We start from the raw sequence: 13,754 nt of genomic DNA, 5'->3' as shown, positions 1-13,754 counted from the left end.
ACTTAGACCCACATATTTCTAGAAAGGCACTGTAGACTAAATATGATACTAGATGGATAGAGCATGGAGACTGCCTATTAAGTGCTCAAAGAAATGAGACAATTCAGTCATTTAGTGAAGTTGCTTTCGTGGATTACGTAATTTTTACATACAGTCTAGAGCTGATTGAACATGATATAATATGAAAGAACTTTGAGGGAGGATGGAACATTTAGGGTATATGCCTATGGTGTTTGGGGCATGACGGTATGAAAAAAAATGCTTTTTTAAATGGAGCGCTGCATTCGCTAAGATTCAGAAGGAATGTCTGTAGCAAAACTCCCCCAAACTAGCATGCTGCTTGTTGGTGTTGTTTTGAGCCATCATTGCTACATAGCATGCACTGCCTTTATTTACAGGGTAACAGTACCTGCCAGCCTTGCTTGAGAATCATAGTAGTACATTATTACTAGGACACACAATGTAAAATTGGAAAAGTAAATGTTAAACCTGTGTTCCTTGTCTTGAGCAAAGCTTGCAGTCTGATTAAAATTGCCATTGCCTAATAGAAAAATTTTATTACAGTTCTGAAATAGCTTGACAGTCTTGACACTGCAAATGTGGATGGTGGGTGGGGAAAAAAAAAAAAAAAAAGATTTTGAAATCTGGCTGTAGATTTTCAGCTATGGTCTTTGAAGAACCATAGCTGGTCATGAGTCTTAGCGATGTTTGTTTACCTTCCACAAAATCTGTCACAAGTATCCTCTCTTTTCTGTGGTGCTGAAAGCAGTAAATAAATTTTCTGCTCTTCTCTGCCTTACAATACTTTTAAGGGTTCTTTACCCCAGAGTTGCTTTCAGCCTTACTGGCCAAGATAATGACTGTGCCAGCCAGTCTTGTTACCTATGCCAGCAAGAGCAGTGGCATAAACAGGGTGGGACTGGAATGGGTATGACTATTATCTGAATGTGATGCAAGTTGATTAAGAATGTGATTGTTTCACTCTTCATTGTTGATCAAGCCGTGTAGTAGTAGTAGTAGTAGTAGTAGTAGTGGCAGGCTAGATTTATCAGATTCCTGTCAATAGCTGTTATCTGTTTGAGCAGCTTTCACTTCCTCTGTAACAGTGTATGCGCAAGCATGGTGTGCTGCGAACTCATTTTGCACACTTTAGCTGCTTTTGCTATTGTGGCTTTTGTAGAGGATATGTTTGTGTCCCAAGTCTTGCTGTGGGTTAGCACTGCTTTCAAATTCCATTGTCTTGTAAAGGAGTGTGATATTTTAGATTCAAGGCTTAGTAATCAGAGAGCATTGGAAGATTGCATCTGCCTTAGCAGCAAAGCTTATATGCTTATGCATGAAAAAACGTTTTGCTTGGTGACAAGTCAGTATTATTTATTTTCCTCAATAATCTTTCTGTAAATAAAAAAAGGGGGGGAAGTACCAGTGCAGTAGTTGTTGCAGAGACAACCACGTGTATTTTGCACTAATGACTAATCCAAAAAAAGGAAAGCTTGGTCAAATTCTCTAACCACATTCTCAGCCTGCTTGGTATTGTCATCTGTCATAGTGTTTTCTTCAGTCACATGAGATGGAACTAGTATTTCTAGTGCCTCCTGGTGATTAACTAATACTGTTTTTCAGGTAGTGCTAATACTGTTTTTTAGTTAGTGCTTGAGAAAAGACCATACTTCGTGGAGTTTTGGTTTTTAATTAAAGGTTTTGTACTTCAGTAGTATGCATGAAACAACGGAAAACATAAGACTTCAGAAAACTGGGTTCTATAGCTTGTTGTGTTAGTTTGGCTTGCAATAAAAGACTACTTTGTAGTCTTTTGACTTGTATGGTAGATGTGTGCATGTGTTTCTGTGCGCTAACAGCATTTGTGAGGATATATCACATCGCTGCAGCTGTCTTTGGCCTTTTCAGCTTTGCAAAAGATGTATTTGTAGCTGAACGCTGTGTCTGCGTTAGAGGAGGGAGGTGTTACCTGGGGTATGCTTCAACTTTCGCCTACAGTACCAAGCCACATCCTGATTTGCCTCTATTCTTTGGACTTGTAAGTTGTTGCTGTTCCAATTAAACACAACAGCTTTAGCTTTTTTGTGAAGTCTGGATAAAAGCGTAAATTGTGCAGCATTATTGCCAAAAACTTGCACGGGAGGTTTCTCTCTTAAGGCTTTAGTGTGGATCCATTACAGAAACGTGAATAGGCAAAATGTTGCTAGCAGAAAGACTATATTTTAAGCTGCACCACCTATGCTAGGAGTGGAGTGTCTACTCCCATTCACGTTTTTGTGCATTAGTTGATTTTGAGCTAATGGTTCCTAGAGCTGCTTAAAACTGCACCCTGTTGCCTGACAAGGAGAGGCAGTCTTCGGTGCTTGTATACGCCCTGCTAATTGCATGGACTTAACCCTGGAAGATCGGGTTTGAGGCAACAAGGTTTTCAGAATGAAGCAGGTAGTAATTCTAAATGCATCTTCAGGCGAAGAGCTCTCTGACGGGGTTTTAACTTCCTCTTTTCAATGTGTATCCTATTCTAGAATGAATCAATCAGTTTCACTGACCAAATCCTTTTTTGAAATGGGTTAATATGCCCAGCCTGCTAGTCTTAAATATCCGTAGGCTGTCTCTCCAAATCTCCTACTTGCCAATTCATTTCTATTCCATCAGGTAATGTACATCAGTTTTATCAACTAATGTAAATAAGTTGTCCAAATCAGATATATTTTTGTTAGGTTTCTTTCACGGAATTTTTTTGTTCCTAGTGGTATGTTTCAATGAAAAGGCAAGCCCCTACATTCTCCATTCTTTTATTTCTTGCCCTGGGAAAAAATATGTAGCCTGTGCATTTGTGGTTTTTGAAGCCTCTGGATGCATATGTTTGAGGGGCCTTGTTAAATTTATGGGGATGGAGTCAGTGTTAAAAAAATCTTGTATTCAGTTTGCATCCTGAGCTTGTGTTTTGGTCTTTCAAGGTTTTTATTAAGAAGCAAACCTGCATTTTAAATAGTAAGTTAAACTGAAATCAATTCAGCAATGGAGTATTTTGGCACCTCCAGCTCCCTTTGATGTAATGCTTGTGACATGGACATTATTTAGTGAGATGGGTCCATTGATAAGAGAACCTTTTTCCCTAAACTTCTGTAATCCACTGTCTGTAGAATGTGACACTCCAATTAAGCTCCCTTTAGAGAGATTGACAGTTATTGCATTGCTAAGTGTTTAATTGTGTCAGTGACGGGTCCAGTTTAGGCCACTCCTGCCTGCCCTTAATTGCTTCTTCCTTTATCTGAACTGATTCCTTGGGCGCAACTGTGTGAGGCCCGTGATGGAGTGCATCAGGCAGTGAGTTTGCCTGGAATAACTAGTGTGCCTGCAGGAAGACTTAGGGTATTTCTTTCTCTGGGGCTCATTAGACAAGAGTCATGCACCTTCTAACTCCCTCCCACCGCTGGCTAAGGATTAGCCAGGGAGTGAGCTGAGCAGTCGATCAGCCAGCGCTGCTTCCATGTCCAAATGGAATCATCATGCAAAGGAATGGTGGGGTCATGCTGCTCACCATCTGCAAATATACAACGGGTCTACACAGTGTATTCTACATCACTTCATGAGATTTTAAACAAAGCTTCTGTGGTTTCCTCTAACAGACAGCCCAATTAATATCTTAAAAATGTTTTCTGGGTGCTTTTTATCTCATCACTCAATGTATTCCAGTGTGACACCAGTGCTGAACACTGAAGTTCAGCTTACAATTTCCGAAGTATATCATCACTTTTGGTCTAGAGTGTTAGGTGACCTATGTGGTCTTGAAATGAGATTGCTAGTTAAGTTTTAGTATTAGGCTATAGATATTTGTCATCCTCTTGAAAATTTTAGGATGCTGTACTGAGCCAGACATGATGCACTACTCCTAAACAAAAAAAAAATCACCATACTGAATACTTAAGAATATAAATTTTTAGTGGTTGTTTCAGGGTATGGGCTTACTGGTCTCCTGGTTTTATTAAAAAAAAAAAAAAAAGGGGGGGCGGGGAAGGAAGTAATAATAAGAAAAAAGAGTGTCATCTTAGCTTGCTGATTAAACAGGACCATTTGGCCAGGAGGGAACCTCTAATTGTTTCCAAATGTTTAATCCTTGAGCTTGGATGAGACCCTACACTTAGTTCACTTCAAGAATATGCTAAGTTGTCTGTTTCTGAGAAAACATCTTTGTTATAGCTGGACTGGTCCATACTAATTTTGTTTTATCATTTCCCCATTATTATCTTAGTTCATAAGAAAAATATGCCTTAAGCCAGACACAAAAGCAAAAACCATTTCAGTTGCATATGTTTCTATGGTTGGTTGTGAGTGATTGCTGTTGAAGTAGGTTTTGGTTTTGAGCTGTACTTATCAGCTGCTTTGTCACATAACTTTTAAGACACCAAGAGATTTAAACTCAAATGCTATGATTAAACGTTGATCTTTTGTGATTATCCACCAGTTGTCTCTGCGGAAAATCTAGGGGAGCGCGATCTGACCTTTAGTAAGACAGCGCAGCAATTTTGTCAGTCCTTTTATTTTCTGTACCAGGTTTTTATGGCAACTTTCTCAGCTTCTGGAAAAATAACAAAAGAAAAATTCTTCAAGAGCATAAAGGAATGTTGTGTTGCTCTTTGTTCTGCATGTTTTGAAAATGTAACGGTAGCTACCTTCCTTTTTTCTTTCCAGTATCGTTCCCCTTTTAAAAGAATCCATTGGAATTTTGATGCAGCGAACTCCTCCTTCCCTGGAAAACGCCCTGCCGCAGTGCTACCAGAGGGTGAGCTCTTAGGCTGTTTTTGCCTCAGATCAAGCTGCTGACTTAATAAGCCTCAATTGCGTGTTTGAGGATAATTTTGTCATGTTTTTCCAGTAATGCCTGTGAAAGATTCCTTAGACTGTACAAATGGAGGTACCAGTTTGATTCTTACCTTTCTGAAGTCCTAAACTGCATGTCACTTCAACTCAGTTTGTGTTCTAAAATGTGCTGTGTTGGTTTAGAAAAACAGATCCTGAAACTCTCCAAGTACTTTGTGCTGATACAAAGTGTGTAATGTTTTCCTGGTTTGTTCAGATTTTTGTTTCCCTCAAAATCTAGTTCTTAGTAAAGTGAAGTGGAGTACCACTGGATAGATATGTATTTATAAGAATACATCGGTTACTCTGGATTTGACCTCTGCTGGTACTCCTGTTTAACTTACCTATTGCTGTGTCACGACCTGACCGTTGAAGCGCCTTTGCCAAGTACAAAGCCCACGTAGGGAGTGTCGCCTTTCCTCGGGAAGTTGCAGGACTGTAATCGTCACATGGAGGGTTTGCTACAATTGGACAGGGGAAAAGGAAGGGTTTTAACAGGAGAAACTGAAGCCCTCACAAAATATTCACAGAAAAATATTAATATGTTTATGTTAATAGTTAGAATCTCTCACAAAATGTTTTATGGGAAAATTCCTGCATTTGCAAAAATTGGATGCCTTCTCAAATTCAATAACTGTACTTTTCTCTCTTGGACACCACTGTTTCAGAAATGGTTTCAGTGAAATATATGTAGGCTGGAAACGGAGCAAGGTACAAAATCTTGACACATACATGCAAGCTGTATGTTTTCACCTTCCTTACAATTACTGAGATAAGTTCAAGTCAAATATCACAAATTGCACAGTGAATAGAAGTAAAGAATGCATCGGCTTTTATATTTTCTGTAAAAAGACATAATACAGACATTTTCTGAAATATATTTTTTTAAATTTTCCTATATTTTTAGGTGCAGCAGTTGCAAGGAGTTTACAGTTTACATGATCCACATTTCTGGACCCTCTGTACTGATGTTTACATTGGAACGTTGAAATTATTAGTAGCTCCTGATGCTGATGGAAGATGGATTCTAAGCCAGACTCACAATATTTTTACTCAGGTATGTCTCATTAGTGGCAATTGCATCTCAAAGTGTAAATTGTGTGTCACGTGATGTGACATTGTGATTCTTATGAAGAAAGATTAAATGTTTCTGGTTTTCTTATCGGTGTGGTTTGAAAAGCTTCTCTGCTCCAGCTGTATAGAGCAATTTCAAAATTCTCAGTAGTGTATGTGGAATTCCTGTACCTCTCTGTATCGGGTTTTGATGCCATTTGATGGAGATAACAGCTGTATTTGTCTGAGCTGTATCAAATTAATTTGAAACCCTATGTTGACCTATAAGGAACCAAGAAAACAGATGGGGGCTTCCCTCAGGGTAGGGCTTCTGACCACAGACTGGACCTGCTTACGTTTTTCACTGTGCTGAGGCTATGTTTGTCATCCATTTCTGTCTTCCTAAGATTCCAATGTCTTTGCGTATTTTGTTGTCTTTTAGTAACATCCGTGCTATGGTGATCACTAGTTAAAATGTAACCATCAGTTGTCATGTTGTATAGGACAAGTGTGTTCCTATTTATTTCTCCACAGGTTTGTGGGGTTTTTTATATAGATAGTGATGTATTTGATAGCACTTTCAGCTGATATGAATTCTTGTGAACAACAGAAACTTTATTAGAAGTTGATAGTTCTTGCAAATTCCAGAAATATTTTTCTGTTGCTTGCTTATACTTTCAACCATGAAACACAAAATTCAGTTTGGCTGCCTATTCCAGTATAGCTACTGGATGTGTATAGTTTACAGATAGAACCCAGAGTCTATTAATATAAAACAGAAGATTCTTCTCCAGCAAGAGAACTTTGTGAAGAATAAAGCTGGAAACTTACTCACTCTCATATACCATCCAGAGCCAAACATCCTGGTTTTATTCTTTATATTGGGGGTCTGTATTTGAAGAAACTATCACGTTTTTTTATAATGTCCTTTCTCTGCTTTTCAGTAACTGAGAGCTTTGTAGCTGAAAAGGAGACAAATACTCTTGTTTATAACCAGTGTTTTAGCTAACAAAATATTATCAGCCGAAGGTTAATATTTTGGAGATATGTAAATTACTTCTCTAAGTCAGTTGGACAGTGAATAAAGTGGGCTTCTGATCAGGTATATTTGATGCTGTAAATAAAACCTGCTTCTATCAACAGTTTAATTAAAGTGCTCGCATCAGTGTTCTTTTTCAGAGCTTTCGACAGTGGGGAACGTCCTTGTGTGCTCACATGCGCGTTCTTTCCCTTGTCCTAAATGTTGTATTCGTCTACTGCATTGGCAGCTTGTGTATGTGATGGCTTAGTGAGTCGTTCATGCATCTGATAAGAACCCTCTTTTATTAACTGTTTTGTAACATTTATTAAAAATTCCAGACTGGATTATTTTTTTGTTAAATGAATCTTGGATACTCAAAGTACTCGGTTGTGGGGAACTCAATAAAAATGAACCCACATACTTGTTTTTATGTTAGAAACTTAGGGAAGGAGGATTTGTTGTTACAAATACTCTAAAATCAAACTTCATGAATAAATCTTGGTCCTTTTTGAGATGTTCCATCACATCCAGCTTTAGATTATTGAGTAGGTAGAAATCAGTCTGCATGGCTCATTCTACAGACTGTAGTTTGAAACTAAGGGATATTTTTTTAGGAAGGACTATGCAGAACATTCTATTACATGAAAACTAATTTTACATCTCAAGTCTCCAAAGGATTGCATTTTCCAAGTGAGTTGTTAGCTCTTCAGCTGTTTTGTAGCTCTGCAGGTATCAAGAGCCATCTGTCAGGGAGGGGATTTGGGACAAGAAGTTCTATCATTTTTCTTACCTGACCTATGGTACTAAGTGGAGGAACAGTTGGAGAAAATAGAGATTTTTATTTTTTTCTTCTCAGTAATACTGGCCCTCATTAATCTTTCTATCACTGGTATTTGGTTTTGCCACTCAACTGAGCTAAAAGCAAGTTGATGATAGTTGAAGGCAATGTGATCTTCAGCAGTGTTCAGCCTTGTGCTTCAAGATCACGTTGCCTAATCAGCAGCCATCACAACGTTGCTGCTGGCCTGCCACTGATGTTAAAATGAATAAGTGATTTTTTTAATGCTGTTTTTATATGGATTGATAATAAAACCAAGCAAGTCCATCTAAGCCTTGTTTAATGGGATTTCTGAGGAGAGAAATGCTTTAGTACGATTCGCATACCTTTACCGAAAGTTAGTGTGTTGTGATGTCATGTAAATTCATTGTAGCTATTGTTGTTTCTTGCGAAAATCTCAGTGTAGAACTGCTTGGAACAATAAATCTGATGTAACACTCTTGTGCTTAGCTCCATTTTAAACTGACAGCTCTTCAAGCAGCTTGCTTTTCAGGAAGTTAATCCTGTACAAAAGAAAGTAAGAGTTGCTTTTGTGCAGCTTCACATGTGACAGTTGCTTCGGGTGAATCAGAAAAGGTCACGTAGCAAAGCTAATGTTCATATATAATTACATATGTGCAGCTGACTGTGTGAAGAAGAACTATGTATTCATACAGCGCTCTCAGTTCATAGGTTTCCACATTGCCAGGATGTCATTGAATGATGTGGTAAATGTGGAAGATGAATTACAGAAAAAATAACATACTGAGTGTTTTTTGCTAGGTAACGTACTGATGTGGACTGGTGTTCAGGACAGTTGAATTGCTTTGGCTTTACAGGTGTTTTTTTTTTAACTCTCCTTCTCTTTTCCATAGGCAGGAGTGAGACAGCTTTACATACAGATTGATGTCGCAGCCATGTAGTGAATTTCTGAAACTGTGCTGTTGGACCAAAGTTTTCTGTACTGTAATGGTATAACAACTTACTTCTCAAGACAGAGCCTGCCTCTGCCACTGTTCTGGATTGATTGAACAGATTTCTGCCCTTGGGCTGTGGATGGACTTCACTTCTAAGGAGTAAATATTGGGTGAATGTTATGGACTTTGGGTCTTGGGTTTTTGTGGCCCCTAAACTTACAGGTTTTTGAGGGTTTTTTTACTTACTAAAATTGTGGTACTGGAAACCCTGTCATGTCTTCAGTAAAGCTGCTGAAACCACTGCTCATTCCCATAAAACCAGTGTTATCAACAATTGGAAACTTGTTTTGTAGATAATGTCACAATGGCTGACATGCTTCAATATAATTGTATGTTTGTACAATTGTTTGTACTTTGCAAACTTAATGAACCAAACCATATTGGGTTTTCAAAGTGCCTTTCATATCAGAAGTATTTGCCAGCATAAATATGGAGCATCAAAGGGTTTTATTACTTTTACAAATATCTTGTATGCAGTCTGATTATTTACTGGTGACGGGGGAGGGGGGGCTTGGGGGGTGTACTTGCATAACTGTAAATGTTTAACTTCCCTTATACTTGCATCTTACCAGACAGAAGAATTCTCTATGTAAAAGACAAAGCTGTTGTGAAGAGACTTGTTTCCAAAACAAGCTGGATATTTTTATGCACATATCTTGTGGAAATTGCTCTAGTCAAAATATTAGATTTAACTCTCATTATTAGTCTCTTAATACTGTTGAGAGTAATGAGACATTACATGATGCTACTCGTGTTCATAGTCACTGAAACAACAGGCAGCTGAGGGAAGATGCTCGTGATGGAAGCAATGATTGAAGATTTTATCTTCCAAATTATGTGGTGGGAAAAATTAAATCCCCAAATTGTTTATGAAAGCTTAAATCATCTTGATTTTAATAGGTTGTAATAATTTTTATTAAAGAAACTGGTGAGAACTTATGCCTTTCCAAATACTGAAAGTAGTTGTTGCTGGTGGTTATACCTGAAATGGAAATAAGGACCGTGGTTCATGTTAAAGATTATGCTTTTTTTGGGTTCACAAGTCTGACAGTTTTTACTATCTTACTGTAGCCTTTTGTGTTTTCATGAAAAAAAAAATATCTCAGTGCAGTTGTTTTTTCCAGAAACATGTCTGTCATATGTTTCTAGCATTTATAATCATTCTAAACTTCTGAATCTTAGTGTTGTTTTCAAAGACAATCTGCTGTACTTGGTATTACAGATTATAATTCCACTATGCTGTAGGAGGTAACTTAGTGATGGAAGATTTTATAAGGGGGCATTTTACAAATGGAACATTGTGAAGCAGAAAACAAGACAGGCATTTTTCTGAGAAATGATAGCTGCTCCTGACAGTATGGATTTTAAGTATTCTTCTGGTACCTGCTATGTAGTAATACTGAAATCAAGGCCCTGTGAAGCTGACAGCATCTGTGTAGCAAGTGCTAGGCACTGTGAGAGTAGTGAAGACTCATTTGCAGAAATGGATCCTTTGCCACTGATGTTGCTGAATGCATGATAGAGATGAAGAATTTCTTGTGTTCATTCTGTCATTCATTCCTATATAGCACCTGAATGTTGATCTTTTTTCATGAGAAAACATGATGGTTACCAAATTGATAGTTGGTTCCTGAATTTTCCAGATGAGCTATGGAAACATGAATGTTGATTTTGGGGGTGTACTTTTGTGCTTGGAACTGAAAACTAGGTCTAAAGCAGTAACGAGCCACATAGGTATTGCTTTCAAAATTTAGAGTCCTGTCCAGTCTTTGGATCCTTCTTTATCCCTGTTGCTGGTTTCTGATCCTGGGCATGCAGGTGCAGAGTGCTCTTTCTTTTCAGGTGACAGCACCGTCCCACAGCCCTCGTGGCCTCCTGCCCGGCGCCCTGTCGGGCTCCCTCCCCACTCACCTTGCAGGTGCTCTGTCAGGCCTGGAGTTCTGACGAGTGGGATCTGAGCGTTACACAGTGCAGTCGGGTGCAAGAATCTCTTGAGCAGATCTGAGTACTGCAGTTTACCATAGCATTTGCATATATGTTCAGAGAAAAGGTAATTAAAATATGGTTGTGATTATAGGGCAGAGACCCCTCATGCTGTTTTGTAGTATGTTCCTTATAGGCTGCTGCTTCTTGGTTGACAGCATGATTTCTTGATTTTATTTTTTTTTATAGTTAACATTACTACTATTTGACAATTACAGAAGATCAACTGATATCACTTTAAAGGCAAGTACCAGTCCTTGCAGTTGTGGCTTCGGTTTAAATCATGGTTATACCAGCATGTTTCAGGACTGAGTATTCCCGGACTTGCTGAAATACTGTGGTGCTGCCCACGTTGCTAAGCTTAGCCAGTATTTCAGTTTTCTTAATGAAAAGACAACTGCTACAATTTGTTCCTAAGCGAGAATCTGCCTGAGAGGCTATTGTGTTTGTTACTGGTGCGGGTTTCTTAAGATGTATGTCTACAAACTTTTGAGAATTACCCAATATTGATTGTAATAACTTTTGACATCTTTTTGTTGCTTATTACAACTTGCCTGACTGTTGGAAGCGTACGTTAAAGTCCGAGTTTTCTAACCCAGGTAGCACCTTGTTCATTATTTTTAAGGTCAGCTCGATGCTTTTGTAGTAAGAACTGTGTCTTTTGTTTGTTAAATGTAATTGGGGATAGGCAGGGAAGTCAGATTCAAAGTAACTTCAAGCCTTTTTAGTCTTTCTGAAAAAGGAGAAGCATCACAAAACTCGGCAGAAGAGTAGATTACATCTCTGTAGGTAACTACACTCACATCTAGTATGTCAGTAAGCGAAGTGACATCTGATTGTTATTATTTTTTTTTACCTGCTAAGGGGATATTGCTCAGGTTTTAGGAGAGTACAAATCATGCAATTGAAAGTGCAGCTTTTCTTATTCTGAGAGTCAACGCGCCACTGTTCTGTGTAACACTTCGCTTTTAACACTTCATTGGAGATGCACTGCATCATTTAAATTTTTGTGTGAAGGACGGACATCCAGAGATGGATGTATGTCTGCAGATCATCTGCTAAAACTCAGCTTGCTGGTATATCCAGTACTGAATTTTGAACCGAGTTTTCCAAGTATGATTTTTCTCATGCTTTCATGTACTGAAGCTTACTGTATGGTTCCTGGTCTTTCTACGTGGGGTTTTCTTCTGTGACTGAAAACAGTAACTTAAAATCATGTTGTCCCAATGATGAAGCCTGCAAACTTTATCATTTTTACAGGACCTACAGCAAAATAAGAAGATAAAACAAGTGCAAACTGAGGGCCTGTATTAAAGTGTGCCAAATGTCAGTCATGGTACATAACAGTGGAACAAAACTACTCTTACTATGAGTATGCGAAGTGAAGACTGGTCCTTTGTAGGCCAATCTGTAAGTCTGTAAGTATGTATAGACTTGTACCTTCATCAACAGGGCCCTTACAGAGCACTAGGTCACTTGTGTGATTTGCTAAACTACGGCAAAAGTTCATTTGCATCATTAGTAAGAGGACACTATTTTCACATAAAAATTGAAACTGCTGCTGCTAATAAAATGGACCTTAGTGACCCTTAACATTATTTTTTTCTCTCAAGTAGCAAAGCCGTGTTTAAAGGTGAAGGAAAGAAAGAGTATCTCTTTAGCTGTTGCAGGTGACCCTGTTTTGCAAATATAAAGAAGAGAGAAGCTGCTGCTGAACTGCAGTTTTCCACCCTTTGCACGCCCTGCGCAGCGAGAGGGTGAAGTTCATGGCTTTTTTCTCACAGTGCAGATTTCAGTTGCAGAAACCTCCGTGCATCTGTAATATGCAAATCCTAATCACTACTCATGTAACAAGATCTTTAAATACCAAGTCAGAGCAACAGCTGTAGTTACTCGTTAAGCGCTGTCCTGTTTTCCCCAGCAGCTGTCAGATTACCACCCATTTTAAGCATGTTTCGGCATAAGGATAGAGGGATTTTCTTTCTTTTTATTTTAATAATCCATGTCTCTGATCCCCATAGCACTTACGGTTAATTCCTCTTTTACACTTCTATAAAAATCCCTATCTGCATCTTGCCGGGAGTCCCTTTTGGGTTTCTCCCCCGTTCAGGCTTTGTTGCCGTGACTGTCTCTGTTGGGACGGACTTCAGTGGCCAGAGCCTGCTATAATGTGAAAAGACACCAGTTATGCTTCTGCTGTGCCTGGCATGTGAAGACTACATGTCTCACTGTGTGCAAATACTGGTTAATCTACTTGTCTGTTTCAGTGAGCCACAAAAGGTTCCTGCCTATGTAGTAATTTGGCGGAAATAATGTGTAAAAGGAGTTGTGTATTTCACTTCCCATGTGCATTGAAGTCTTTCATGTGTATACTGGGATCTTGTACAAGAGTTAAATGAATCGCTACAGTATTTTGGCTGAAGCGTGAAATATTGTGAATGAAGACATTGCTAAAATCTTTCCTGGTAGCAAACAGCATATTGCTTGCATTCAGCATATTGCTTGCCTTTACCTTTAAATTACAGGAAATACACTTAGCAGTGAGCTCAAGTTGAATAATACAGTATATCACAATACCTGTAAAGAAATCTTAATGATAACACAAGGCAGCTCACTAAAATTCTGAAGACTATGTATGATTTTGTTCTGGAATGCTAATGTTAGTAGCTTAGCCATGACTTGTCCCAAGTGCAATATTAGAAATTTTTAATGTAATCTTTTCTACTTGAATACGGTCTATATAAAATGTTAAATATCCTATATTGCTGAAAAGATATGGGATCAAATTTCTTTCCAATAAATCTTCAGTTTAAAAAAAAGTATGCCTACAGGTCTGCTTTGTTCTCATACGTACTGTGAGGACTAGCTGAAATAGCAACCACCATCATCCATTAGCTGATGTTAGAATTCCTGCAGTCTGTTTTCTGGGAATTGGCTTGAGGTTCATTGTGGTTGCTGCAGTTTGAGTGCAGCACTTCATAAATGCTAGCATTAACATGTGAAGAAATCCAGTTCTATTTTAAGTTGCAGCCTTCTGTAA

At 38.5% G+C, this 13,754-nt stretch overlaps 1 protein-coding gene across 1 annotated transcript in view; it reads left to right on the top strand.

Moving 5' to 3' along the window:
• Window positions 1-13,533, top strand: part of SLC30A7 (solute carrier family 30 member 7) — a 37,002-nt gene extending 23,469 nt beyond the window's left edge. Inside the window, exons 9-11 of the mRNA XM_040611058.1 lie at window positions 4,696-4,786; window positions 5,771-5,920; window positions 8,630-13,533. Coding sequence (XP_040466992.1) covers window positions 4,696-4,786; window positions 5,771-5,920; window positions 8,630-8,677 — 289 coding nt within the window. The 3' untranslated portion in view covers window positions 8,678-13,533. The remainder of the gene's footprint in view (window positions 1-4,695; window positions 4,787-5,770; window positions 5,921-8,629) is intronic.
• Window positions 13,534-13,754: the final 221 nt, after the last annotated feature.

This window comes from Falco naumanni, chromosome 11, assembly GCF_017639655.2.
Source record: "Falco naumanni isolate bFalNau1 chromosome 11, bFalNau1.pat, whole genome shotgun sequence".
NCBI lineage: Eukaryota > Metazoa > Chordata > Aves > Falconiformes > Falconidae > Falco > Falco naumanni.
Note: the sequence above shows the minus strand (reverse complement) of the source record. Positions and strands in the feature narration are given on the sequence as shown.